This window comes from Xiphias gladius, chromosome 23 (assembly GCF_016859285.1).
Source record: "Xiphias gladius isolate SHS-SW01 ecotype Sanya breed wild chromosome 23, ASM1685928v1, whole genome shotgun sequence".
NCBI classification, from domain to species: Eukaryota; Metazoa; Chordata; class Actinopteri; order Istiophoriformes; family Xiphiidae; genus Xiphias; species Xiphias gladius.
In genome coordinates this window covers 16,742,651-16,769,981 of record NC_053422.1, presented here as the reverse complement: position 1 = coordinate 16,769,981, position 27,331 = coordinate 16,742,651, and the positions used below count along the sequence as shown (strand labels likewise).

At 40.6% G+C, this 27,331-nt stretch overlaps 4 protein-coding genes across 8 annotated transcripts; 2 read left to right on the top strand and 2 right to left on the bottom strand.

Moving 5' to 3' along the window:
- The first annotated feature begins 3,130 nt into the window (after window positions 1–3,130).
- LOC120785160 lies at window positions 3,131–7,761 on the top strand. The gene is made up of 12 exons (XM_040119594.1): window positions 3,131–3,256; window positions 3,401–3,511; window positions 3,755–3,883; window positions 4,955–5,091; window positions 5,181–5,392; window positions 5,495–5,560; window positions 5,671–5,782; window positions 5,858–5,982; window positions 6,161–6,280; window positions 6,465–6,632; window positions 7,402–7,552; window positions 7,656–7,761. Exons 5-12 carry the CDS (start codon window positions 5,306–5,308, stop codon window positions 7,724–7,726), a joined length of 900 nt encoding a protein of 299 aa, XP_039975528.1. The 5' UTR covers window positions 3,131–3,256; window positions 3,401–3,511; window positions 3,755–3,883; window positions 4,955–5,091; window positions 5,181–5,305; the 3' UTR covers window positions 7,727–7,761.
- A 28-nt stretch (window positions 7,762–7,789) lies between these two features.
- slc35a4 (solute carrier family 35 member A4) lies at window positions 7,790–9,198 on the bottom strand. Its single transcript, XM_040119593.1, has one exon. It carries the CDS (start codon window positions 9,175–9,177, stop codon window positions 8,200–8,202), a length of 978 nt encoding a protein of 325 aa, XP_039975527.1. The 5' UTR covers window positions 9,178–9,198; the 3' UTR covers window positions 7,790–8,199.
- Window positions 9,199–9,256: 58 nt separating this feature from the next.
- Window positions 9,257–11,199, bottom strand: LOC120785161 (SLC35A4 upstream open reading frame protein). 4 transcript variants are annotated; one of them, XM_040119598.1, is made up of 3 exons: window positions 11,000–11,199; window positions 10,477–10,575; window positions 9,257–9,985 (listed from the first exon to the last, which is right to left on the bottom strand). In XM_040119598.1, the coding sequence occupies exons 1-3, from the start codon at window positions 11,012–11,014 to the stop codon at window positions 9,788–9,790; spliced, it is 312 nt and encodes a 103-aa protein (XP_039975532.1). In that variant the 5' UTR covers window positions 11,015–11,199; the 3' UTR covers window positions 9,257–9,787. The 4 variants fall into 4 exon arrangements, with proteins under 4 accessions (XP_039975532.1, XP_039975531.1, XP_039975530.1 ...); XM_040119597.1 differs by having other exon boundaries at window positions 10,991–11,029; XM_040119596.1 differs by lacking the exon at window positions 11,000–11,199 and adding an exon at window positions 10,941–10,967.
- A 764-nt stretch (window positions 11,200–11,963) lies between these two features.
- hmgxb3 (HMG box domain containing 3) lies at window positions 11,964–26,170 on the top strand. Of its 2 annotated transcripts, XM_040119591.1 has the most exons (22): window positions 11,964–12,121; window positions 12,633–12,796; window positions 12,948–13,122; window positions 14,002–14,215; window positions 14,342–14,502; window positions 14,658–14,765; window positions 14,928–15,062; window positions 15,182–15,426; window positions 15,907–16,010; window positions 16,112–16,192; window positions 16,407–16,489; window positions 16,594–16,701; window positions 16,860–17,000; window positions 17,584–17,891; window positions 18,151–18,278; window positions 20,798–20,929; window positions 21,096–21,280; window positions 21,383–21,605; window positions 22,101–22,234; window positions 22,680–22,799; window positions 23,054–23,263; window positions 24,223–26,170. In XM_040119591.1, exons 2-22 carry the CDS (start codon window positions 12,657–12,659, stop codon window positions 24,820–24,822), a joined length of 3,735 nt encoding a protein of 1,244 aa, XP_039975525.1. In that variant the 5' UTR covers window positions 11,964–12,121; window positions 12,633–12,656; the 3' UTR covers window positions 24,823–26,170. The 2 variants fall into 2 exon arrangements, with proteins under 2 accessions (XP_039975525.1, XP_039975524.1); XM_040119590.1 differs by having other exon boundaries at window positions 14,002–14,502.
- Window positions 26,171–27,331: the final 1,161 nt, after the last annotated feature.

The following is a 27,331-nucleotide window of genomic DNA, read 5'->3' as shown; positions in this document are numbered from 1 at the left end:
ATATTCTGATGATTTTACAACCACTTATCCCTCCCACTTTTCCCTTATATGTTTTAAGATCATCATTAAAGAGAGGCAGACAGACACAAAAGATGTGAAGCCTAGTCCAGTTTAAAATGATGTCATGCTCATCATCAAATAAACATCAGTTTATCTTAACAGCATCGGAGCGGCCAAGCAGAAAACCATGTTGGTTTCTGTCCCAGTTGACCCCCTAAGTGGCGTTTTCACAGTTGCTCATATTCTTGAGGGAAACATATCCGCCAGCTTATTTTTGATTGGTGGAGAAGTGTTGATTCCTCTGGCTTCCCCCAGGGACGATGGCATACAAAGATCCGACTGGTAAGATTATTTTGGGGAATATTCAGTCATGCATGGAGAAAGTACTGTACAGTAGGTCCTCGAACGCAGATCTTCGTCTTCATTTAGAGGTGTGGGGAAAAGGAGGAAAAGTGCCAACATCGAAAGCAGGAAATCAGATGTCAGTTAAGAGTAAAGACACCGTTGCCCCTCGCAGATATCTGCTTCCAACTTGTTAAAAGGCTCTTACTACAAATGGTAATCTACCGCAAAATTTACAACGGTAAACACACTGTTAAATTCCCTTTTCGCTGATGCAGTTTTAGGATTTATTTTTTTAAGTGGACTTTTTGTAGCAGCTTTTAACAACTTGGCATACTATATATGGAATCATTAGTAGAACAGGGAGTTTTAAACTAGTCTGAAACTGCAGTAAAGACAACAACGCAGACCATATCCCCTCTCTCCTCCCAACCTCCTTCCAGGCACGCCACTGATGGTTATTTGGCTCCTGGTTGCGATAGACTGAAACACCAACCCTCACCTCCCTCCAGTCCCTCTACACGCTCCTGAGTCTCACCCTTGCCTTCACTGAATTTATTATCAGCCGGAGCAATTTCTCCATCTTCCACTATCACCACAGACGCTGAAGTGGTTCAATCTGCCCACTGCTGTCTCCGGCTAACCTGTCTCAACACCAGGAACTAAGGGTGGACAGTAACTAGCTTACCATTTTGAAAAATGAGACAGGGGTCAGCCTGAGGACACTGAAGCAGCTTGATATTCTCCATGCAGGGAGGAACCCCTATCAATGTGGCTGTGCCTTGAAAGAGACCATCATCTTCCTGAACAACACAGACGCAGTGTCTGTAGAGGACTGGCCTGAGGAGTTTGTGTGTGACACACCATTGACCAAGCAGTGGACTCAGTTGATGAATCTGTCTCCAGAAATGTGTGTGAAGCCTGGCATTGGAGCGCAGAGCCATGGCTCTCATCCCCGTTTGATGCCATTTATTGGCTTTCTTTATTCCTGATTTAATTTTGTTAATGTTCACTTTTCTACCACTTTCGAACAATGCACCCTTTATAAAAAAAGTTCATGAGGCGTAACTAATGGCTGAATTAATGGTTAATAAATCATTTACTAAAGGTTATTCATCATCTATACGGCATTTATAAGCACAACTTTTAGGTTGCCAGACTGTGAAAAATCACTTTGACTAATTCGATTGCATGACCAATTTACCCGCTGGCAAAGGGCTGCAGAGGATCTGGACCAAAATTCATTTGTTAACAACTTTTCAAGTAGGCAAAGGGATTTTCACAACCCGGCAGCCCAAAAATAATGACTTACTGATTTGTAACTGTAACTGATCTGTGATAAATTGTACACAATTTATTAACCATTAATAAAGCCATTAGTCATAATTAATTAACCCCCTTTTAAAGTGTTACCTTTGTTGGAAAATTAATAGAGGATAAATAAGTTTCTAATAACACTGTCACTAATTTTTTATATCCCCTTTGTTTAATATTGCAAAATATTTGAATGTCTACAATGATCAAATAAGTCTGAGAAAGTCATACTTGTAAGTAATGTTATATCAGTATGATCTCTTTCTGTCCCATGTCCCATAATAACACAATAAAGTTGGTTGAAGGAAATGATTTCAAAATCATTACTGCTCAACAATAACTCCAGTTGTGACCTTTCTTTCCATCTTCGTAGCTGTACCCTGAACACTTAGACCAGTGAAAGTGGACTCTGGCTCATCAATAATTCAGTCCATGTGTAACGAAATCCAGGTGACCCTGTGATGATGGTAGACATAAGCTCGAGGTAGCCGCTGTGAACATGAATGCACCTGTAAGTACTGTATTTTTTTTTTTTTTTTACAACCATGATAGTGTATAATGACAGAATATACAGTGGAATTTAAGGGAATGAAGTGAGTGATCAAGTGTCTTGTTTATGCACGAGTCTCTCATAATCGCTCTGATCCTCATACAGATGTGTGAGGGAGCTGAAACAGTAAGAGTGGGAGTTGTATTTACTACAATCCCAGGTAAAGCAAGGACAAAAATGTAAAATCTGTAAATTTGCTATGCTGTCGCTGAAGCTTTGCCTTTAAATGTCTCTTTTTGTGCTCTTAGAGGATAGGGACTGTGTATTTATTAGTGAAGATGGACATGGTGTTAACTACACATCAGGAAAGAATAAGGTAGAACATTAACATTTACTCACAGTCACCAATCAGCATTCACTCATTTGCTCTCTGCAAGCTCTCACTGCTGTAATATGTTCTCCAATCAGGAAGCAAAGTCCTTCTCCTTTGACCAAGTTGTGAATGCTGACAACATACAGGTACAAAAGAGCTTCCGACCTCTGATCTATACCAATATGAGTGTTCTATTTGAGCTACTCTACAAAGTCTCTTTACAGCTTATCACTACCAAATATTGGGATGTCTGTAAACTGAAAGTCTGAATATAAATCTGCAGAGTTTCCACCCTGAGCTCCTGCAGCCTCTGACTGATTCCATTTCAAGTGGTTATAATGGAGCTCTGCTGACATGTGGAGCCTCCACAAAGAAGATTTGCACTCTGATTGACCACAGTATCATCAAAAAGGTGCAGCCAAGGACCAAACTGCACTTTATATATTGGCAGATTGGATGTTTTCTCACTTACTCTTACTCTTGACTCTGTCTTAGCTCCTGGCAAATCTGTTTAGTCGCATGTTGTCACAAGTGAAAGAGGAGTTGTTCATCTCTGTGTCGTGCCTTCAGGTTTGTCCTTTCAAAACAGTGTAACCATAAATCATATTTGACACAGTGTGGTGCAGGATAACTTCTGATGCTTTTCTGTGTCAGTTTTATCCAGATGGCAGTGCTGTGGATCTCCTGAGCCCCAACAGACAGCCTCTAAAACTTGTCACACACCCAGTCCTTGGCAGGTGAGTCTAAATGATGACCACTGATATATCAAGATAGATACAATAAACAGCACATATATACTGAGATGGATTATCCATGCAACACTTATATCCCCACATGTACATTTAAATGTATAAAATCTAACCCAAATATTTCCCCCCCAGTCTTGTAGGAGGTTTATGTGAGGTGTGTGTGTGTTCAGAGGAAGAAGCCTATGCTCTGTATAAAACATGCAGGAAGGCACTGAAGGCTAGAGCAGACCCCATTTCCACCAGGTAGGTCAAATAAACTCTGACCATGTAATCCCTTCACTGAATTACTTTGGGTTAATTACAATCGTTGATCCCAATAGAGCTAGTGTAAGTGTCATACTGTTGCATGATTGGCTGGATTTTTTACCTCTGTGTTTTCTGATCAGGTTGTTGTACATGGTGTCGTTCACGTTGCCCTTTCCCGAAATATTCGAATGAGTGAACTTATCATTGTCTCCACAAGTTCATGGTATGTGTTTCCCTCAGATGCAGTTCAGTTTTCTCTGTGAGTTTTGAGTGGAAACTTCATCCAGAGGAGGTGGAGTCAGAGGTCTGCCGCAGCAGACTGCAGCTGTTCAGCCTGGCAGGGGGAGCTGGCTGGACTGACCTCAGAGGGTCAGTTGTGTACTTATATACAGTGAGCTATCTGTTGTGATACCTAGTATCTAGACTCGTACCAAAGTCATTTGTTTAGCTCCGTGCTGTGCACTAGTAACAATTTAACATTTAGTATGTTAAGTACTCATTGCAGGCTTGCAAGGCAATCACTCAAGAGTATCGGGTACCACTATGTAATAAGTCACACCTTATAAGAGATTAATAAGTTTTTAATAACTACCCCAGAACGAAATCTATTTATTGACAATTTTGAAACATTTACAGCTGAATTGCTTGACGGATTGCTGTAGCCGAGACTTTGCAGCCTTCTGCAGAAATTTGAAACTACAACAAGGCCTTTTTCATGCAACACATTTCACAGTAGGAAAAAAGTTTTTGAATATATAGTGTATCCACACTGGAAAAGTACCAAATAAGGTATACTCGAAATAGCCAATATGCATACTTAAAAAAAAAGCCTTGTTGTTTAAATGTGCTGTTAATTCACACAATTTTCCCACAAAATAATACACAAAGGAACAGGAGGAGCTACTCACAGGCAGAAATTATTAAAACTAATTGTGAATGGTGGTGAAACACCTCCAGAAACACATTAGAAAACAGAAAATAACTCTTAAGCCTTTGGAAAAACATTTTGCTGTGTCTTTGTGAAGTTACACTGACAGTGGCACTCTAAAGTAGCAGTTTGACTGCCTTTGCATGCTGCACACATTGTATCACATTGTTTGTATAAAAAAATAAAGTATGTGGATTTCTTATACACTACCTGCAAAAAACTGTACACTATAACGACCACTTGAGTGTATAGTATTCATCGTGTACAATTAGGATGTGGTATAGCATTGGAATACAGCGTCTCACTGCAATATGCTGTAGCATTCACATCACACAGAAACACACCCATGATTTTCCACCCTCATCACATATTGTTTAAGGCGACCCTTAAGCAAACTTCTAAAAAAGTTGGAATAGTCCTTTAATTTAACTGCGTGCAACATTTTTTTTTTTTTTTTTTTTTAAATGCATAACTTGTGTTGGACTCGATAGTAACAGCTGAATATTCTCCAGAGTCAGCCCACTGGTGAAGGTTGTGGACCAAATCCCATGTGGAGCTACGACAACTGACAAGCTCCTTCCTTTCCTTCTACATGATGCCTTAACAGGAAACAGTAGGACGTTCCTCATCTACTGTATTAACCCTCAGGGTAAGGGGTCCTCTGCGCCCCAACCACACCGACTTAACCATAATGGACGTGGGTGTTGACCTCATGTAAAACTGACTCTTCCCCATCAGGCCTTCTAGATGATGAGACCCCTTCTGCCTTAGCTTTGGCCCACAAAGTGAGACGTTTGGTGACTAAAGCCACTGTTGGTCACTGGTGTCCGAGGGCAACCGAACAAGAGCTCCGAGATAACATCATGGATCTCCAAACTGCAATGATGTCCCAGGGGGAGAACGAAGCTCACAACACCTGCAGGCTGGCAGAGCTGACTCAAAGCCTGCAGGTAACTCTTTAAATGGGCCTTATATTATATGGTGCTTTCTCACCAATACCTCTAGGGACTGAGTTCATAACTGAAATATACAGTCTGCGATCTCTCTGACAGATTGTGAAAAATCAGTCATGGGAGAAGAGGAGGGAGGTGTCAAAGCAGATAAAAAGCAAAACACAGGTTTCTACCCAAAGTGTTTACTTTTCCACACAAGTTTACCAAAATGATTAAAAATGGTGTGTGTTCCCAGTCTAATGAAATGAGCACCATGTTTTGCACTGATTCAACAGAGTTGCCAGACCCCAAACAGCAACTGGCACAGCGGTTATCATAGAGACAGCACTGATGCAATGAAACATTTACAAGACCAGCTGAAACAAGAAATGGAAGAACATATCAGAGGTAACATGCTGTGATATGAAAAGTTCATCATTTTGGGGACATCAATGATGTTGTGTGTGTTTCTCATATCCACAGAGGGTAAAGGGAGTGTGGAGAAAGTCCAGGAGAGAGCAGCAAGAATCCAGCAGCTGAAGGAGACTCTCAGAGAGAAGACACCGAAGAACGGGGCTGTTACGGAGAAATCTGACCTCTGTCAACAAGTAACATACTACATATAACATCTGCCTTTTTAAATATAATATTGTATACCTATACAGATGACTCGGGAACATGTCTGCAAGGCTGTGTGAATACCCTATTGAACATATAAATGAGATTTGTGCGTACGAGAGCGAGCAACCCACACTAAGACATTTATTTTGCCAATTTAATGATCAGTCTCAATTGGAATACAATAAAGCAAAGGAGCGGAGGAGGCAACTTAAGGAGGATCATGGGAGATTAATTCAAGAGGAGGTGGAGAAGATGGAGAGAGACCTGGCACAGGAAACACTACTGGTGAGATAATGAGATACACTTGTTTAACATTATTCAGTTTGTGATCCATCTTAGCGGAGGATGCTGAGTCAGTTTAAATTAATGCAAAGCTGGATTTATGGTGGGTAGAGGAAACTACTGCATTTGCAACTTAATCCTGTTATTTCCTTGCATTTTATTAAGGTTACATCCATTCCTCTGCTAGACAGAAGGCCCCCAGAGAGAGCTGCTGGTGCTGACCAGAGAGAGGCAGGTCCTGGTGCTACAGATAGAGGCCTGGCGCACTGAGGCCCTGCAGGCTGAGAGAGACCTGCAGGATCAATATGACAGACACCAAACCGAGCTGCATTGCCTGAGGGAAGAGAGCCTGCAGGTAGGAGTTTGTTTAATCAGTTAGAGGATTGAATCAATTTATGTCAAGTTTTCATTGAATTAGTTTATCACTTCCTTCTCTGAGTCTCTTTTACCAGTAAAAGGAAGAGGGATTTAACCTGCATGTAGCAAGTCCTTGTTCTTGTCCTCAGCTCCGAAGAACAAGAGCTGAGAACAACTTAACTGACTTATGTTTTTCTAAATCGGTCAAGTATTCTGGTGAGAGTTAAGATTTAAATGGAAAATATCCCAAATATGATATATTGAGATTTTCAACATAACTGTAGGGGAAATATCTTCAATAATCTTTCTTCTCGCATGTTTCATTATACTGAAACATTGAACAATGGGAGTTAAATATGACAGATTGTGCATGATGCTGTGATGATTGATATGACCCAGCACTGACACTGCTATTTGCTAATTGAGTGCTTGAGGAAGGGCTTTTGACACTTAGGGAGTCACTGAAGTCTGCACTTAAAAAATGCACTTAGACTTCGATAACAGTTTTTTTGAGCAATTTCTAAGTTTTTCCCAAAAATGAAATCTACAAACAGAACTGCAATGCATGCAATAAATGAACAGGATCTTGCAGATTAACACTGCATATTAGGGACACTGATTCTACAATTGATCTGGAAAAATAAGTATTTTTAACTGTTGTCTGACACAGAAAAAGCTACAGCTGATCACGTTTGCTAAAAGGAGTATCTTGGCTGCTATCCTTCCTGCACCAACCCTATGTTTTTCTGTGTTTTACTGCTCTCTAGGTGTTCAGAATGTTTCGTCAGGTGAGTGAGGAGCAGAGGAAGTCGTCAGAGGGCAGATACAGAAGTGTGCTGCTGGAGGCTGTGCAGGACGCCGTCTACCTCTCTGCCCAGAACCAGCAGCTACAGGCCGACAACAAACAAATCTGCAAAGGTCAGTTTACGTTTACCAGAGTGGCTCTTATATCACAGATAGAACTTATAGTAATGATAGTACGTCTTTCCAGCACTTAAAAATTCTTCTTTTTCTTCTACAGCACTGGGAGAGTTAAAGGATGCTCTAGCTGTGAGAGGTGATCCTAAGGCTGAACTGTTATCCCAACAATAAGAAATACATGACTAAAAGATGTTTAGGAAATGGCGTGCTTACTGTACATCATGAGAAATAAAACAGTTTTTGACAATTTATTGGTTAATATTAACACGCTGTATAACACTTTATCTTTGACATTTTTCTTGGCAGAGAATGTGACACAAAACAGAAAAACATGACAATAGCAGCACTCTTCAGATATGTTTAACTGAAGATAATGATCTGTACTTGTATTATAATCTGAATTTACTTCCAAAGGTGTGACAGAATTATAAATTAAACTCTAAAATATGATGCAAATTGTCATGTGTTGGATTCTGGACTCCCATTCAGTCCAAGACTCAGAAGGCAGATAGATAGAAGGCAGAAACAAAAAATAAGGAAAAAACTCAAAACTCAAATATTAAGAAACAGAGGTTCAGGAAGACTGTAATGAGAATTCTTTTTAGGTTAAACAGTTCATTTTGGTTCATTTGGTGTCCACTCCTCTATGTGTAATAAAGGTAAGCTGCCAGTCCAATCATAGAAACAGGTAAGAGGAAAAAAGGTGTGAGCTGCAGCCCTAAGGTGGCCCAAGACAACAGAGCATTAACCAGCATGGAGCAGGAAATGACAAACAGTCTGGTGATCCCACTGCCATGCTTGAGCACCACAGACATCAGGAGTCCGTTAGCTGCCTGCCCTGCTATAATGACCCAAACTGCCTCCGAGTATCCCTCCAGAAAGCTCTTTTCACTTGCTACAGAGGAGAAGGAGGACAGCCCATTGATGGCCACACCAAATATATAGAGGTAGAGATTCTGCAGGCTGAGGGGCAGCTTCTGGCTCTTCAGCACCTTCTCTGTGTAAACTGCTGCCAGCCCTGAAACACAGCAGTACACAAGCACAAGGAAAAGCCCCCAAGCTGTGATATGAAGCCTTGGACCCTCCCCGGCTTCAGTCTTCTCAAGGTCCCCCAGATCCAGGCTGCTGTAGCTGTGACACACCCCTGCACCCATGAGGAACCCCAGGGCTAACCACTGAGCAGGCCGGAGCCTCTTGCCAAGGCAGACAGAGTACAGCAGGGCAGTGGAGGCAATTTTAAGATTAGAGAGGACTTGGTATGAGCTTGGGTCCATGTAGGCCTGCATAAGAACTACCAGGTTGTTGTTGAAGGCATAGAGTATTGCAGGGACTGCATAGGGGGCCACAAGGACTAGAGGTGGAGGAGCACGTAAGGCGGATGTACCCCTAGTTAGCACGAGGGTCGCCAGAGAGATGAGGAGTTTAGCTAACTCAATCATGACGACACACGATGATGGGTTGAAAGGGACTTGACCGTCTACTTTGGTGAGAGTGATGAGTGGTGCATGAGAGCCATAGATGAGGACCATCAGCCCCAAGAGGATACCCCACTGAATCCTTTTCACCCACAGTCTCCTAATCTTTGCAGGGGAACTGGTCCGCACATTCTGAATCACAATCATCCTCACTGATGCAAAATAAACACTTAATTTCTAAAAAATCTGAATACTAGCTGTAGTGCAAATCTCCTCACTTTAGGCCTTTTTTTTTTTTAAATGATAGCTGTAAATCGCAATCATTTAAATATCCATTATAAAATACTTAAACACTCCATTCTCTCTATAACTCTGTGTATGTAACTTGAGCTGAACAATAAAAAGGTAGGAAACATTTGCAGGAATTATTGCCTGTTTTAACATGACTGATTCAAAATCTAACGACTTATATAGTTGCTCCAACTGACAAAGCTAAGACAAGTTATCAAGTTATGAAATTTGAGGGACCACACTTTGAAACCTTGTGGGCACAATGTCTTACATCTTGTGTTAACCTCACACAGTTACAAGTGGAAAAGAAACAGCAGCAGTTTTTAATTGAACCTGAAACAAAAAATAGAATTAAAAAAAAAAGTCAAGTCTTTTACTTTGAGTCCCAAATGAAATTCCAGTTATATGGAGAAATCTTAAAAGTTGAAGTCACAAGCAGCTGACAAGCCAGCAGCTGCAACAGTATTTCTTCTTGTGTCTGTTATGTCACTGGCAAAAGACTGTCAGGGCTAGAATTCAGCCCAAATTACTTGGGTCCTTTTTTCAAGTTGTTCATATACTCTTTCACGGTCCTTTCAATGTTGGGCACTTGATAATTCTGTGCCGCGTACATGCCAGTAATTGTTCCCAGCAGCACTCCCAGGATGGCAGAGGAGCGTAGCTTGGCCACCACATAGCCAGCCAGAAAGCCCTTCAGAAATGGAGATCCTAACACAGAGCCTCCCTACGAGAGGAAAAAAGTAACAGCAGGATCTTTAGCACTGTCCCAGCACAGGGACAGGACATCCAGATGGGTATATAAAACTCAACACGTTTACAGGACAAGTAGGGGATAAATCATTAGATTGACAATAAAAGCAAAAAAAAATAATCATAAACATGATTAAGCAAAAACAGTAACAGTGACAAAAACATTTAAATTGTACAGCGATATGAACCCATATTTTTTAAGACCTTTGTTTTTTTTAGTTCACCTTCGGTGAAGAGAAATTGTTTCAAATTTCATTAATAACATATGTGAATTAGTGGCCAGCGTTTCTCCATTTACATATATTAATATAACAATATATGAAAATAATTACACTCATCGCAATTGAAAATATATTTGACACAATGAAAGACTGCTGCATTAGGTTGGTAGACGAGGGGAAAACACTTTCAACAGCTTATTCTGCTCATGTTTGTCAGTTATCAGGGGCTGTGAAAGCAACTCACCTGAGGAATTCCTACAGAAACCTGGTTCTCCACTCGCCTCTGGATCTCTTCCAGCTGATTTTTGAGCTGCGTCAGATCTTTCAACTGTTTCAGAGGATCCTAAAAAATAAAACCAGTGTCACATTTGTGCAAGGAAACAGTGTGACAGTTACAACATTAATGTTACCAGGTATAGCTAATGGGGCTGTACAACACAGTCTAAAGTTACAGTTACTGACAGACGTTCCTATGAAGACCTCCTCCAACATAACAACTGAGTAGTTTTCTCGAAGTTACCCGGTTACCCGGCTAAGTTTTGCTGCTAACAGCAGCAAAACTTAGCCAGCTCAAGGATCGACCAGTTTCAATCGAAGCAACCCTGCCTCGCCCTGGTAACTTAATTCTAGCACAGAGCCAAATGCTGCTGAGATCAACCGTTTTTTTTTAGTTTTTTTTTTACGTCCTCCTCTAACAATTGCTGTCACCTGATGAAACATGTGAAATGAATACATTTAAAGCCTGAGCAGAGTAGTAACTCACTCACCTTGTCATCCGCCATTTTTGCTCAGTGGGGTGATCAGTATTCGGCTCATAAGCCTGAGCTGCTGTTTTTGATTCAGCTCGAGTAGTTTGGTCTAGATATGTATATAAAGAATTTTTGAGCCCATCATTTTGTCTTGAAGGAAATATACGGCGCCGCTGAAAGTTGGAAAACTTGGAGACAGTTCAAGGAGACATGTATAACCTAAAAAGTACTTGTTTTGCTATCGCTTACCTGTTCCTGTATTTATTTAGCAAAGTTAATTTTTTCCCCTTGACTACGCATTCACTTTTATTGTAATCTTCTTTATGAAGGAAGGACCTGAAGACCATTAAATCTTGTAAAAATAAGAAAGCTGTAAACTATAATGTGTGTGTGTGTGTGTGTGTGTGTGTGTGTGTGTGTGTGTGTGTGTGTGTGTGTGTGTGTGTGTCGTTTAATGTCTTTTAAATTATCTCCTGATGCGTTATTTAATGTTATTTTTTAATTTTATTATTTTTAATTTTAACATTCTTTCTATCTCCTCTGTACTCTCTGTTTTTACTCCAACCTGCCATGCCATTTTGTTCTCAGGTTTGTCACAACATTGTATTCAATAAAAGGAGCCAATTAAAGTTTGTGCAGAATTTTATTTTATTTTATTTTTTGTTTTTTTACGGGCTGGGCTTTATGCCACATAACCACTGATCCCACTTGTCGTGTTATACCATTTATGTACTTATGTACTTTGGAGAAACTATACTGTTTACATAGTAAATACATACATACATACATACATACATACAGAAATGCTGCGCCTGCTTGTGGCCACAATCTCTACCAAATCTCTGAAGGACTATGGGACGCACGCCTTAGTTTCACGTGTCAAAAACGTCTTCTGTGATTTGCCCGTACTTGTTTATTCCGGCATATGATTGGTTTAAGACCATAGCAACAAACCGCCATGTTTTTTACAAGTCGAAGAGAAACGAGGCTACTTTACAGACATGAATGCGTCGCAAATGTTTGATATATTATAAAGCATTGACACATTGCAGCTGTAATTGCCGTCGGCAAAATGCCTGACTTTTTCGGCGACTTCTAAAGGTTGTTCAGAGCAGTTTTTAGATCCTCGGGCCGTCGTAGGTAAGGCTTCAACAAGAAGGCATTTCATTGGATAACTCAGTGACTGTACAGGCAGTATAAACACACGCCATTAAACCTTCTTTTAAAGCAGGGAAGGACCAGTGTCTTTAACATGTTAGCGATTTAGAATAGTGTTCTCACTGTAGTACTGTAGTCTCGCTGCATGATGTACCAGCCTGCAGTAAAACTGTCCTACTTTCAGCAGCTTTTATTGGACAAAGTGTCCCTATTTGTCTCTCATTAGCTGTGATATAGCCATCCACTGCTATAATAAGCTTCACAACTCCAGTGCTTTCATCAAAACACAGAGGTGTCCCGCTGCACCGTCATGCTCTGCTGGTGAAACTCTATCGTTTTCAAATTAGGCTGTTAAATGCATAGTATCGTGTAATGCATTTACACCTATGTTTAGCCAAAACCATTGCACTCTGATACAACTCCGCGCTAATAAAGTCTGCCTTCATGAAGGTTCAAACATGACGGACAAACTAATCTCATACTGTTTCTCAAGTTCGCCCCAAGATCTTTGGAAATCATGGAGAAAGTGGAGGTGTATGAAGTGGTGAAAGTCACTGAGGAGGTGGAGAGCTGCTACAACCAAATGGAGGTGACTACTCCAAAAAAGAGGAAGAGCAAAGCTCAAGAAGACACTGTTGAGAAACCTAAGAAGCCTAGGTAATTAAAAAGCCCAAAGGACTTTCACTTTGTTAAACTATCACAGCACCAAGTGCGGCTCTGTCTTAAACAGGGACCAGGCCTCTAAAAATCAAATATGTCTCTCTCATTCTCATGCACTGAATATAGACGTGGAATTTGTTTGTCTTAGGTCTGCCTACCTGCTATACTACTTTGACGTTCACCAGATTATGCAACAGGAAATACCTAATCTGCCACAGTCAGAGATCAACAAGCGCATCAGCGAGAGCTGGAAAAGGCTCAGTGTGGCTGAGAAAGCCTACTATCTGGAGAAGGCCAAGTCTGAGAAAGAGGGCACAGATACAGTAAGCTGCGGCAACTTTTTTCATACAGGCAAACCAGTGTATCTGAGCATCTGTGGATCCTTATATTTCACCAATCGTCAGACTAAAACTTCCTTGTGTAACCCCTTAAACCAGACTAAACCGACCCATTTTGAAGAAAATTTGGAGGTGTACACATCAACTCGTCATAATTCATTCAAAATACAGACATTTATCATGCGAACACTCATTTAGACTACTATCCATGGTCAGAATATCTACTGTATGCTACTGTTGTGCTCAGAGTTAAATGGCATTTACCAGTTAGGCTCATGAGAATCTGAATCATGTGGTGCCAAAAGAAGCTCATCTGCTAACACACCTGATATCAATGGATTTAAAGATCATTGATCAGTTATTGAAAAAATACAAAACAGTGATTTATAAAAAAAAATAAACCTCTGCAATAAGCTGAGCAAAGGCAGGATTTATAGAACCTTTCTGTGTTTAAAACTTTTAATAACTGCTGTGATAGTAATGTATATTCTGACAAAACGTCAAAATGTAGAATATACAGTAGTAAATAAATGCTGGTGCTGAGCAGTCAACCCAAGCCAATCTTCTCTAAAAGGTTTGTGGATGATGGAATGCTGGAATTGGTTTAGGCTGTGAGCCCTTCTTTATGATTATGCACTGAAGACCACACATGTAGATAACTGAAATGTTTTCATTTGTAGCGAATTCCTTTTGCTCATGTTACTACAGATAAAGTCAGTAAGAAGTGACCCATTAGAGCCCATAGATTAAGCAGTATTTTCCACTTTGTCTCTGTACCAGTCGAATTCACTGGTGTCTAGTATAATGTCAACACTATTCTATGAATAATCATGAACAATCTCGCTAACCTTATATCTTCGTCAGTCTTCACTCAGCCCCTCCAAAGAACTGCCAGGTTTCCGCAAGATCCTCCCCAGAGCCAGCTACTTTCTCTTGTCCAAAGGCTGCTCCTCAAATCACCAGCCAGAAGGCTCTCAGTCAGAGGTGAGCATGGAGTCTCTGGACCCTTCAGCTGAAGGAGGCTTGCCCTCAGTCTCCCCCTCCCAAGAGCCCCAGTTCACACCTCTGGGGTTGGCCGGTGAGGTGGAACTTTCTGAGCTGCCCATCGTTGTTGACGACATGGCAGAGGAAATGGCAGTGGTGTCTCGTCCCATGGCCCTCCAAGCAATCTCATCCTCCTCTTCCTCCTTTGTCTCGTCCAAAGCACCAGCGTCTACAGACGTCCAGGGCTCTGCTGACCTCACAGCAAATGGGGTCACACTGAAAGGAAATGAGACAAGAGGTGCTGACAGCAGTTATGGCAGGGTGATGGTGCAGCAAATACAGGGGGAAACTACGCAGGTGGTTGCCATCATACCCTCCCAGGTGAGACTCTAATGCCCTGCTACCAGATAGAAGAATGAGCATCATTTATTCAAGGTTTACAAGGGCTTGATAGTTAAAAATCTATGTAGCTCACAATTGTATTCACAAAACAGCGTTGTTGCTAATGCAGTGAAATGATTTATCCCTCATTTCAGAACCTGCTGGAGCCCAAGTCTTTGGCAGGTGTCAGCTCTATGGGCCCAGTGATGATGGTCTCTGTAGGAGCCAGTGTAGAACAAAGTGCCAAACCTTCATATAAAATGGTAAGCACCCATGGCATTCATCCCGCTTAGAAACGTCAGCACTGAAACTGGCAACTGGCAATAAAAAATTAAAGAATATCATTATCTAGATTTGAAAAACCTGATCAGTGGGTGTGGTTATAACAATTGAGAGACATGACCTTGTTTTCCTCTTCTCTGCAGTCTGTGAAGACATACACCAGGAGAGGTCGGGGGAGGTGTCTGAATTCTGGATGTTCATTTGTGTATGTCACCCGCCACAAGCCACCAACGTGCCCAGAGTGTGGGAGCCGCTTGGGTGGAAAATGGATACCTGCTGTAAGTGTCGAGCGACATCTGCACAAACAGTTAGAGGTGTTGAAACTTTTAGTATTAGTACAGTACAGACATGACTTGCAATTCAAGTCAGTCAACTTTGGCTGCTTTTTATATACTAGGCAAAGAAGACACAAGAGAAAGAAGCAGCATCAAAGAAATTTCTGCTGAAAGCTGAAACCAAGCCTAATGAAAGCTGCCAACCCACACAGCTCCCTGCTCAGGAGGGGAGTGCTGATGTCAGTAAGACAAACACCACTGGGAGCAAAAAAGAAGGCAGAGTTCAGTGCTCTTCCAGAAAGCAGCATGCAGTTCCAGCTGGAAAGCCACCAGAGGGCAGCAGCACCAAGCCACAGGAACAAACGAGGTGAGCATCCATTAAGTTTTAACGCCTTAGTCTGCGACTGGTGTACAGAGCTCAGTCCACAGGCTGCCCGTTCAGATATTAAGCGTGTACAGTCTGCTACATGGACTTCAATAGCAAGTTGACCAAGGGGACTGTAATGGTTGGGTAAAAACTGCGCTGTACATCATTTGCAGATTGGAGCTGGTTTTAAGCGTAGAGGGTATATATACATAACAAAGTTCGTTCCCATGTATCTAAATTTCATTTTTAGTAAATGTACACACTTTCTTTATTTTTATCTCTCTTCAGAAATATTTCTGTTTATTTGAAGAGCTGAAATGAATAAGAATGTGGGACGCAGACCTATTGCAAACCTGAAAATATAAATTGAAAAGGATTATATTGACACCTTAATGTGTTGTTACAGCATCTGTTTTTACTGCAGGTTTTTCAGACTAGATTGTATCTTACCCGTCATACTTTCCTTCTGTCTATGAGTAGACAACTGAAAGACAGTCCTGCCACAGTCCAAGGTCAAGACAGAAGCAATGCCACTGTTCAAAAGAGGCCTGTGAGACCCATCCTCCCCGCTTATTATAGCACAGGTGAGACAAAACATGCCACACAGAGGAAATGTTTTGTTGTCAGTGTTAAAATACGATATTACCATATTGATTTACATATTTGCTTGTGTTTGTGTTTCGAGGCCATGCCTTGTTTCAGATCATAACTGTCCCATCTGACAAGGGAAAATTTCAGACTGTAAACAACAACAAATCATTGACTGGTACTGTGCGTTATTTGTTTTTATTTCTAATTGTATTATGCAAAATGTAACCTTTCAGTTCATAGTTTGCATACAGTTACATTTTTTGGTCATTCAGTGCTTATTATTGGCATTTCCAGACTATTATACAGAGAGAAAGTGAGGATTCTCTATATGCAGCTGTTCTTTCTGAGGTTTGTGCTCTCAGCTGATGTGGTTGTTTTTCTAACCACAGTGCCCCGAGAAGGTTTCTCAGGTCTCAAACCCAGCACTTTGAAGCAGCTCGGTCAGACGGTCACAACAACCACAGCAAAGCAGGTTAACACACACACAAACACATGACACGCACACATACACAAATAGAGAACAGTAAAGATTCATATTTAATCTAGTTTCCTCACTCTCTGCATGTCTTTCCATAGGATTCTCCTGTCTCAGCAGATGGAAACCAGCCTGTGTCTTCACTGACTGATAGGAGAGTGAATATCCTGTCAGTCGTGCCTTTCAAACAGCACACTGTCTCTAACTTTGTTAGTATAAAGCTATTCCTCGTGCAATTTAGCCTGTTTTAAATTTTCTCTTTTGTATTAGATTACACTCAGTGTTCCTTTATGACATGCGATTTTGTCTCTGAATGTCCCTTGTTTCATGATATGTGGGTAATTCTTGCTCTTCTTTATTCTCTTAGGACTTGGGACTGTCCACAGCACGAGGCAGGGGTCGCTGTAAGAATCCATCCTGTGACTATATGTATAAGAACAGACACAAACCTGCAGTGTGCCCTAAATGTGGTTGTGAGCTGACCCAGAAGAACACCAAGGGAGCAAAGGTAAATTCTTACATTCTTCAGACTTTTTCTGAAGTGTAGATACTGAAGGTGAGTTTCCAGCTGTGTTTCTGACCTCTTGACCCCCTTTATGAGCCTCAGCACAATCTTGGATCCCTGACCTGGTTCCTCTTGGCATTCATAAATTTAGAGTTAAGACTGATGACCACAGACCTTTGATGTCAAGTCATTAATCTTTGCAGTTTCTCTCTAAGGTTTTCAAGTGAGCAGAACTGGTGTAATATTTTACATCCATAACACCCTGTAACCTCTCTCTTTTGTGTATTTTTTTAATGTGTATTTTATTTTGTTTTTTACTGTTAACCATTTCTAAGCAAGTTCTATTAGGATTTTATTAGTCTTACTACCAGTAGTATTAGAACTATATTTTGTTAATCCTGACAATGAGATCTGTCCACTCCAATTATTGCAGGAAATAATTGAACCTTTTTAGAACAAGCCTATTTATCCAAACCTTTTCTTCTTCTCATCTTTATTTTTTGCTGTAGCGATAAATAACTTTCACTTCGTTAATATCATTTAATGTGGACAAATTGCTCTTATTACGTATTTTTTCCTTTCTCAGACTGGGACTCTGCTGGATCCATACCAAACCCTGAGTCCTGCTCAGAAGGACATCCAGCGGCAAAATACGCTGCAGCTACTGCGCCGTTCGCTGCAGATTCCTGAAAGTGAGACTGAGCTTCAGGAAATATTAAACCTCATCCAGGAGCTCAACAGTCTCCAGATCATCTTGGTTCAACCAGGTGACCAGGAGCATGAAGACAGCGTAGGGACGGAGACGCTGGTTGAGTCTGGTTGGCCTCAGTTCTATGAATCAGCTGCTACTCACTGTGGCCTGTGTAATTACCCTCTCTTCAAAGGAGGTCAGAGGTAAGAAGATGGGTATCGGGATGAAAAGGAGATATTTTGATCTTTTGGAAGATAGGAGATCGTCCAGTGTTTTTATTGGTTGACTCCGTTCCTTCTAACTATCTTGCTCTTTTTTTATTACAAGCAAGTTCTGTTGGTTTCCGAATGTATGCTCTTATTTGTGTGTGTGTGTGTGTGTGTGTGTGTGTGTGTGTGTGTGTGTGTGTGTGTGCGTGCGTTCGTGCGTGCGTGCGTGCGTGTGTGCACTTGTACATTGTAGTACTGTTGCAGGACAGGAGGACTGCTGGCTGCTTACTGAGACACTGATCCAGACAGCTTCTCTCCAGCTCAAGGTGTGTCTCAACGTTCAGTGTCTGGCTCTGCACAGCTTCACTGATCTGCATCCAGGTAAACAGTAGCGATCACAACAACCTGCACATTGTATTTCTGCGTTTTCATCGAGTGCCAAGCACCAAAGCATAGAAGATTTTCTTTATTTTTGGTTCACTGTCTTCCATTGTCTAGTCAGAGGTGACACTGTACATTTGTACAGAGTACCTCATACACAACAGATAAGAATGTGGGTATACTTCTGGGATATGCTTCTGATATTTAGCTGTTTCATGTGCCAAGTAAATATATTTCAAACAAAGAATTATGGCACATTTTGATATAAAAATGCAAAAACTGCTGCTATTATCATTATTTATCTCCAGTGTTTTTACAGAATCTCTCTTTGGCTAGGTAGACTTAGCCAAGAGAGATAAGTGGTTTGTTTTATTTGTGGGCAGAATACGGTGGCCCCTAATGACAAAGCACATACAAAAGAGAAAAAATACCCAGGAGAAGCTGTAGCGGTTTATATGCAATTGATATACTATGACAGATTGGCATACCATGAATACACAAGCAAGATATTGTTGTATAACAGTGGTCTTCTGCTACGGTGGCTCCTAAGGACAAGCACTTCCAGTGAAAGCATAAATGTTAAGGGAAACACGCTCCAAATACAAATAGCAAAACACATACAAATAGACAAAACACATGCAAAAAAAATTGCTACACTGGAAGTGCTCTGGGACGCTAAGGGGAGTGATAGGCTCGATTTGGATAGGCAGCAACATTACAAATACTACTAACCTTTATGTACCTAACCTAACTTTACCCTTTATTAAATTTTGATATTTTTTCAGGTGAGAGAGTATCCATTTAGATTTGGAATATGTGGTCAGTTTATCCAAATAATGTCTGTTTGGAATTTGCTCGTGCTCCACGTTTTCAGAGATGTGAGGACCTGCCTGCCGGGTGAGACCGTGGGTCAGTGTCCGCCATTGTCCCGGGAGAACAGTCTTGTCGCGGCATGCCCTTTGGCAATTTACCACTGGCTCTGATGTTCATAGCGTTTTGATATGTTATAGGTATATATGAAATTGCAGGGCAAGGTCAGTGAGGCAAACCCAACACGTGCATCTTCACTCAATACCCTGACATCCCATAAGTCTGTGTGTTTTTCACTCTGTGTAATGTTTAAGAACCAATATTGGTGCTGAAATTTGAAAAAAGCCTGATGTACAGGCTTTATAGCCTAATTATAAATAGACAAAATACAGCCTAATTATAAATAGACTTTATAACTAGGCTATATTTTGTCACGAAGGAGTGGCTTTGAGGCTTTTTCTTATTTGGCGTGATATTTATTCAGGCAGCATGAGAGCATGAGACAGGCCTCAGAGTGGGTGTTTCCGCCTAAAGCTAGAGTTGGCAACCCTGGTTGAACAACAGCACCGCCTCTGTGGACTTTAGGGTTCTTATATGTATAGATATATCACCACTTTTCAATAAAAGTAAATATAGGCTGTATAAACAAAAGTGAATAGAGGCGTTGTGGTCTATATTAAATCTTGCCTTATTTTCTAATGTACATTAGGCTACAGATTGGATAACAGGTGTATCTTTCACATTTCCTATCAATTCTTATTTCTCTCCCTTGAAAAAGTATGTTTACCAGAGCCCGGCTGAGCTGTTTGGACTTAACAGCTCAGATGGGCTCTGGTAATTGCTATTCAATGCTCTGCCTTACACTTTGCCTCAAAGGTCCATAAACCGATCTTTTCAGGGAAAAAAAAAATCAAATTATCAGTGAGTGTAAAAACATAGACTCCCGTTATCCAATCTATAATGCATACCCTTTAAAAAAATAAAACAAAATTGAACTGCCTCTGTTCACTTTCATTGAAATGTGGTGATGTATATGCACATATGAGAACATCAAAGTGCAAAGAGGTGACATTGTTAAACTGTTCAATAAAACATGTATTTATTATGTATGGTATTGCAATCTCTGGAGCCGGAGTGCGAGCTGCTGAGATGACCACCAGTCTCAACCGGCAGATGGGTCCTCACATATCCAAAAACATCAAATTTTGGATAAACTGAGCACATATTCAAATTCTAAATGGTTACTTTCTTGTCTGAAAAAATATCAAAATATAGCAAAATATTAGTTTAGGCTAGGTTAGGTATATAAAGCCTAAAAGTATTTGTAATGCTGCTGCTTATCCAAATCGAGCCTATCACTCCCCTTAGCGTCCCGGAGCACTTCCAGTGTAGCAATTCTTGTCACATGTGTTTTCCCTATTTATATGTGTATTATTGGTAATTTTAGCTGTTTATATTTGGAGCCTGTCTCCCTTAATGTTTATGCTTTCACTCTTGTATGTGCTTTGTCCTTAGGGCCACCATAGCAGAAGTCCAGAGTGAGACAACAATATTTTGCTTGTGTATTCATGGTAATGCTCTGTCACAGTATATCAAGTGAGCATAAACCGCTATAGCTTCTCCAGTGGATCTTTTTATTTGGTATGGTCTGTAGCTAGCTTTCTCTGACAATTAAAATGTTGATTTTTTTTTTTTTTTTTTCTTGACAGGTTTGTTCAACATTGGGAACAGACTGCTGGTGAGTATTGACCTGTTCCTGAAGATCAGGGCGAACATCAAACTGGGCCAGGCTCCCTCTCATGCACACAGGACTATACTGGACCACATCCCCAATCACCCTGGTAAATTCTGGATTACACTCTACATCCATGAAGTCTGCAAATTTCTTTCATTATGTATGGGAATTTGATAGTCACTTCTAATTTTTCTGTACTGGCAATTTCGTTCCCTCTGTATTTCACAGTATGTTTACTATGAATCTCAATGTGTCTTCTTCTTTTGCATTAGTCCATGCACTGAGTCCAGAGGAGTTATCTCAAATTCAAGAGCTTCTTCTGAGTGGCTACTGGGCCTTTGAGTGTCTGACAGTGCGAGATTACAACGATATGATCTGCGGCATTTGTGGTGTTGCTCCCAAGATGGAGATTGCACAACGATACACAAACAACGTGCTGGAGCTCAAGAATGTAGAGGTGACAGATTTATTGCATCATTATTGAAACATTAATATAATTCTTAGAGCTATTTAGCAGTGTCAGCGTTTTACACTTCCCCGAACCATACTGTGTCAATAGTTTACCTGGCCTGAGTTTTCGGTCTCAGATGAGGTACACGTGGATGACTTCTGGTTGACCATGGAGAGTGAGGCTATCGAGCAGGCAGCTTTCCCCGCCGACATCCCTATCACACGCGTGGATGCTTCCATCATCGCTCCCTTCATCCCCCCTCTGATGAGGAGTCCCACTGTTATCAACACAGAGAAGGACAAGGCCTTGTCTCACAAACAGCAGCCCTCAGGTACTGGGTCTTTGAAGATACTGCTGAATCTCAGCTATTACTTGCACTTGTCCAGTGACTGTTGAGTTTTCAATTATGAACGTGAACATTTTTTCTGAAAGTGAGAAATAAGAGGGAAAAGCGCTTCTATCCCCTGACATGTTGCCTATCACACATTCATAGATTCATAGAGAAACAAGTAGAAATAGATGGAAAGAGATGTTTAATTTCAGTACAATCATAGGCATTATTTATTATGGCTAGTTGTAGTATAATATATAATAGTCATAGTAAAATATAAACAAATGTCATTCAAGGCTTCCACTTTAAACTAATTCTATGTTAACATTACATTGAGTTATTATCACATGCAGTACTGATTCACATTATTTATTGATTTCTATAAGCAGCTGTCTTCATATTTTTTATGCATCACTATTATTAGCTTTGTTGTGGTTGCTGTAGATTATGTTGACCGTGTATTTTTATGAGAATGGTTTCCCTCATCATTTTAAGGAGATCCATCAGTTTTGGTGCGTCTCATTCATGATGGTCAGCTGAGACTCGACAAGATTGAGGATCACACTGAGGACGAGCTGAGAACGATACTGGACGGCTGCGGGGCGAGCATCACCCCAGGCTCCACTAAGGTGTGTGTGTGTGCGTGTGCGTGTGTGTGTGTGTGTGTGTGTGTGTGTGTGTGTGTGTGTGTGTCTGTGTGTGAGGGAGAGACAAGCATGTGCCTATGTGCTCTCTACGCATGCACGGTTTTGTTGTATGTTAATAATTTAAAGTAAACATGTTAGAATACGAGTGTTACTCGGAAAAACACTGAGCATGTAATATGTTCTTGGTTTAAAGAACAGGAAATCCCCCTCCCCTCCCCCGCACCCCAGAGCTGAAAAAACTTTGAGTCTTGCTCAAGGGTATTACCGCAAGTAGGTTTGGTTGCTCTGATGGGAGCTTGAGTCTGGCTGAAAGATGATTTTCCTTATCTGTTTCTCTGAGTTTATGTTAATCTTATCTTTGACATACTCATATATTTGTGTGTGTTTGTTTAAATAAAAGCCTCTTTTCTGTCTCCCTCTGTGTTAGAATGAGCTTCTGGCTTCTCTGATCTCCTTGTACACACTTGTTCAAAGCGGCCTCTCCACCGCCCCACAGCCCCCTCCACACCTCACGGCTGGCAAGCTGTCCAAGGTCTGCCCCCACAAGGTAAAAACAGTAGCCATGTCATTTTTTTTTTTTTTTTGACCAGTCGCCCAAATCAGTTCCCCTGTCCATTCAAACGTCCCAACCGACAATCTCTGTGGGTCAAAGCTCTGATACATAATGTGGCATTTTAAAACTCCAAATGCAAAAAGCATTCATGTACTGTACAAAACAAAAAATGTCTTGGTTATAATAAAAAATTCAAATATGCCTCATGTCCACTTAATTGTCCACTTCTGTCCCAATCTTGTGTCCAGGTGGTGTGCGGCTCTAAGTACTTGGTGAGAGGAGAGACGGCTCGAGATCACGTTGACCTGCTGCTGTCCTCTCGCTACTGGCCCCCAGTTTATGTTAGTGACTGTGCCCGTCAGGTGGCGCTCTGTGCAGACATGCAGTACCCAGAGCTGGCAACCCAGATGTGGGGCAGGAACCAAGGTTGCTTCTGTGACCCCTTTGAAAAGCCAGAGGTGGGTGATTTCAGTGTAATCCAGTTAGCTGTTAAGGACCTCAAGCTTCTGATGGTTAAAATGGAAAACAAAATGAGTTGAAGGCTAAATCTGCAATTTTATGATAATACATAGGTATATTCACATAAATCATAAATATGATTATAAGTGATTTGGAAAGATGTGGATTTTTATGTCTGTCCACAGATTATAACCGAACTGAAAAATATAGGCTTGTTTTCATTTTGTGTTTCCAAAACTATTAATGTAAAATATAACGTGGTAAAACTCTTAAGTTTTCATCTAAATTTAATCCATGTATGAAAAAAAACTGTCTGTTGCGAAAAGCAGTGAAAAATTTATAGAATAAATTTGAAACTCTCCACAGCATAATCTGAATATTTGATAATGCAAAAGAGAAACTGAAAATGATCCTCTTAAGAGGCTGTGTTCAAAATCTATGTTGATCCCTTTGGCAACCCCTCCTTTAAAAGTCTTTTTAAAATGTCTCATTTCATAGTAGATAAGGAGATAAAGCCTAGAAAATAAACTTTTTGTTTTTAAAGAGGTCAAAATGTTTATACCCAGAAACACCCAGAACGGTTGTTCAGCCTTATCACTAAAATATGTTTATGATCATACTCATTATGATGATTATCATTATGATGATGAGCCGTGGCATTAGCAGCAGCAGTGGCCGTGCGCCCAGCCACAACATAAAAATTACAGGAAAATGCTCTGCTGCTGCAAACAGAACGGGCTGACAAACAGTCGGACAGTCTCAACCAGCATGTTAATATTACACAAGATTGAATTTGAGGAAAAACATTGTTTTTTTATTTTAGTTTGTCTTACCTTTGTGTTATATTTGGATCAAAGATTAAGCTTTTAATACATCCGTCTATGTTGAAAATTGAGGGACTGTGTATTTTCTTTTTCTGTGGTAAAGGCTCAGTGTCGCTCTCCTTTTTCTTTTTCAGTTTGTGTCATGTGCTGAGCTACAAGACCAGGCGTACAGCGCTGACCTTTCCTCGGTAGCAGAGAACCAGCAGGTCCACCCCATCACCAAATCTTCTTCCTGCTGGCTGGTTCACCCCCCTGGAGCGGAGCAGCCCCCGGAGCTTCCTGCTCCAGAGCACCACTCAATGTCCCTCTGCAGAGACCTGGAGCCCTATGTCAGCCTGGTGGCTGAGCTGGAGAAAGAGAAGGAAGAGGAGGATGACAAGAGGGCAGAACAGAAAGAAGAAACAGATGGAGCTGAGAAAGACTCCACAGAGAAATCAGAAGACTGTTCCTCTGTGAGACGTGCACGGTTGCAACCTGCTGTTTTCAGCAACACAGCTTATTACTATTTGTACAACCGTCTGGTAGATTTCCTCACCAGCAGGGACATCGTGAGCCAGCAGATCAACCAAGTGGTGAAAGCCTGCCAGCCTGGTGAGGTGGTGATCAGGGATGCTCTGTACCGTTTGGGAGTTGCTCAGATCAACACGGAGAAAGAGGAGGAAGAAGGAAGTGGAATTGAGGTACAGACACAAGAGGGAGGGACAGAGACATATGAGGTTGTCCTGGCTGAATAAAAATGTTGAGGATGGACAGCTGGAGGAATCAACAGGCAGCCAGAGGGATTGACTGAATGTATAGATGGCAGCATGCAAAGAGATGAGTGCATAAAATTAGAGAGACAGCCATGAGGGAAAAGGAGGTACCATAAGGAGACAAGTGCTACCAGAAGGGTCCAAGAGTTTGAAAAGCGATACAGTGCTAACCCCAAAAACGTCTGAGAGAGCAGAGAGTACCAGAGAGTAATTTACTGTCAGCAAAGGAATAACCTGTGCAACAGCACACTTTAGAAAAAGTTATACACTGCTGACTAGTTTCACCCATGTGAGGAAATAGGCTGAATATGGATAAAGTGGGTTGAATCTTTCAGAAGCGGACCTTATTTTTGATGTTGAGATGACTGCAGAGTGTTCAGCGGTGTTTACTGGGAAGATACTAACGAAGACATACAATTTCAGATTACAGGTTACAAAGATATTTTACAACCATCTTTAACGAGATGTGAGAATAAGTATAAGTCAATGTGGTGGAGGCTGAATGTAAAAAATGATCATTTCAGATAACTAAAAGAACAGTCGTGTGTTTTTTTTTTTTTTTTTGTTTGTTTTTTGTTTTTTAACCAATATGGTGCCAAGAGTTGAAAGAAGTGAAACTGTATATGAAGGTGACATAAACTTGAGTCCTAAATCTACATCAATGCTTTCTGATGACTGAAAGAATGTAAACAGGATGTTAATAACTCAGCTACTTCAAGCCTAAGTGTAAATATTTAACCATAAATAGTATGGTGTATTTATTGCCCTTTTATGTCCAGAGACATTTCTGCTTTGTGTTTTACACTCTTACCTCTCACCTGCCACGTGTTGCCTTTGGACCGATGTTTGCTTTTGAAAAGTGATGATCAAATATGTGTCTGTCCATTGTCCTGTATCAAAATGTGACAATGGACCTTGTGGCCTTTTGCTTTATTTTGGATCATTCTATCATCTAAGTGTAGATCCATTCAAGGACGCGTTCAGTCAGCTGTCTTGACTCATGTCAACCAATCAGCAGTCAGCCATTTAGAATAAACTGGAGATATGTAGTATCTCCAGGTTAGTATTAGTATTAATCTGATTACTGTTTTTTGTTGGGATTTGTCACTAATGGTTTGCAATGCACTAACAAGGCTTTCTTTGAGCAATGAGGCTGAGTAGGCAGTTGTATTGAAAATTTGTTTAAATTACTGAAGCTTCAAGTGTTCAATAGGGACACCTGTGGATCAAAAGAAGTTACAGCAGCCAAGCTTTGTGTAGATAAAGAAAATATCGAAATAGCTGGACCAGTGAAGTCTTGTAAAATAAACTGCTGATGCAATAAATAAATATGAGGAAATGAATACCTTCGGAGATTCGCTGTGGTAAAAATGGTCAAACAAAATCCAATTCATTAAGTTAATAGATAATACAAATCATCGTGTGATTATAGTATTACTACTGCCTACTAATGCACTTGCACCATCACATTTGGCTATTAGTAACCTTTAAAAATATATGGAGGAGCAACATATTTTGTGATTAACTAAACAGTGATGAAGCTTCTTTAAACTGAACTTTGACTACAAATACACTTTTATAACTAATTAGAAATGGTGGTAGGTAGTTGAGGGACACACGGACTAATGTTGGCTACAAAACCCAACAAGTGTGAGGGGGTTTATTACTCATCTCTTCATCAGAACAACCCACCAGAATACCTATCATTCCCGTAACAGTCATGTGAATTGTAAAAGAGCTTCTAACGTCACTGATGTCCTGGTTATCTTGAACACCACAGAGCGAAAAAGCTCCACATTGTGTGCAGAGCTGCATAGGCAGGTCAAATGTTACATAAAATGTGACTTGAGGCAGAGAAACCTCTGACACAGTAAACTCACGTTTTTTTTACCTCAAGAAAAGTCATCGGGATTGTAGATTTACGGGAACTGTGTTTAAATGAGGACTTTGACTCCGCTAAGTTCCAAAGAGAATTTTTTTTTTTTTTTTTTTGTAGAACGTTTTGCATACAATATGATGCATGACTATACCACCACCTACAGCAGCTACAACATTACAAAGGTGCCCATCATCATAATGAGTATTCTGGTTTGTTTTTTGTTTTTACTCAGAGTAAGGAAGATTTGAATTGACTGTATCAGTCTAATAAAGATTAACGGCGAACACAACTATAGAACACACACATTTACATTTAAACTTTTCACTTAGTGTAAAGCATTGCAATTAAGTTTATGATATATTTTTAACATACCTGGAAAAAAAACAAAGTGTTTTAAACCATATTTTAAACCAATGTTTTTAACAATATTATTAAGGAGAAATATCAGGACAGATCCCAGGAATGTTTGTTTGTGTCTTTAAAATGATAAGTGGTCTTTTTTGGACAAACACCCCAGTTATGGGAAGAAATTCAGTGTAACAGAAGTTTTAGACAGAGGATCTATGGGAAAGAGAATAGTGGAACAAAGGCGCTTTGGAGATAATTATGCTT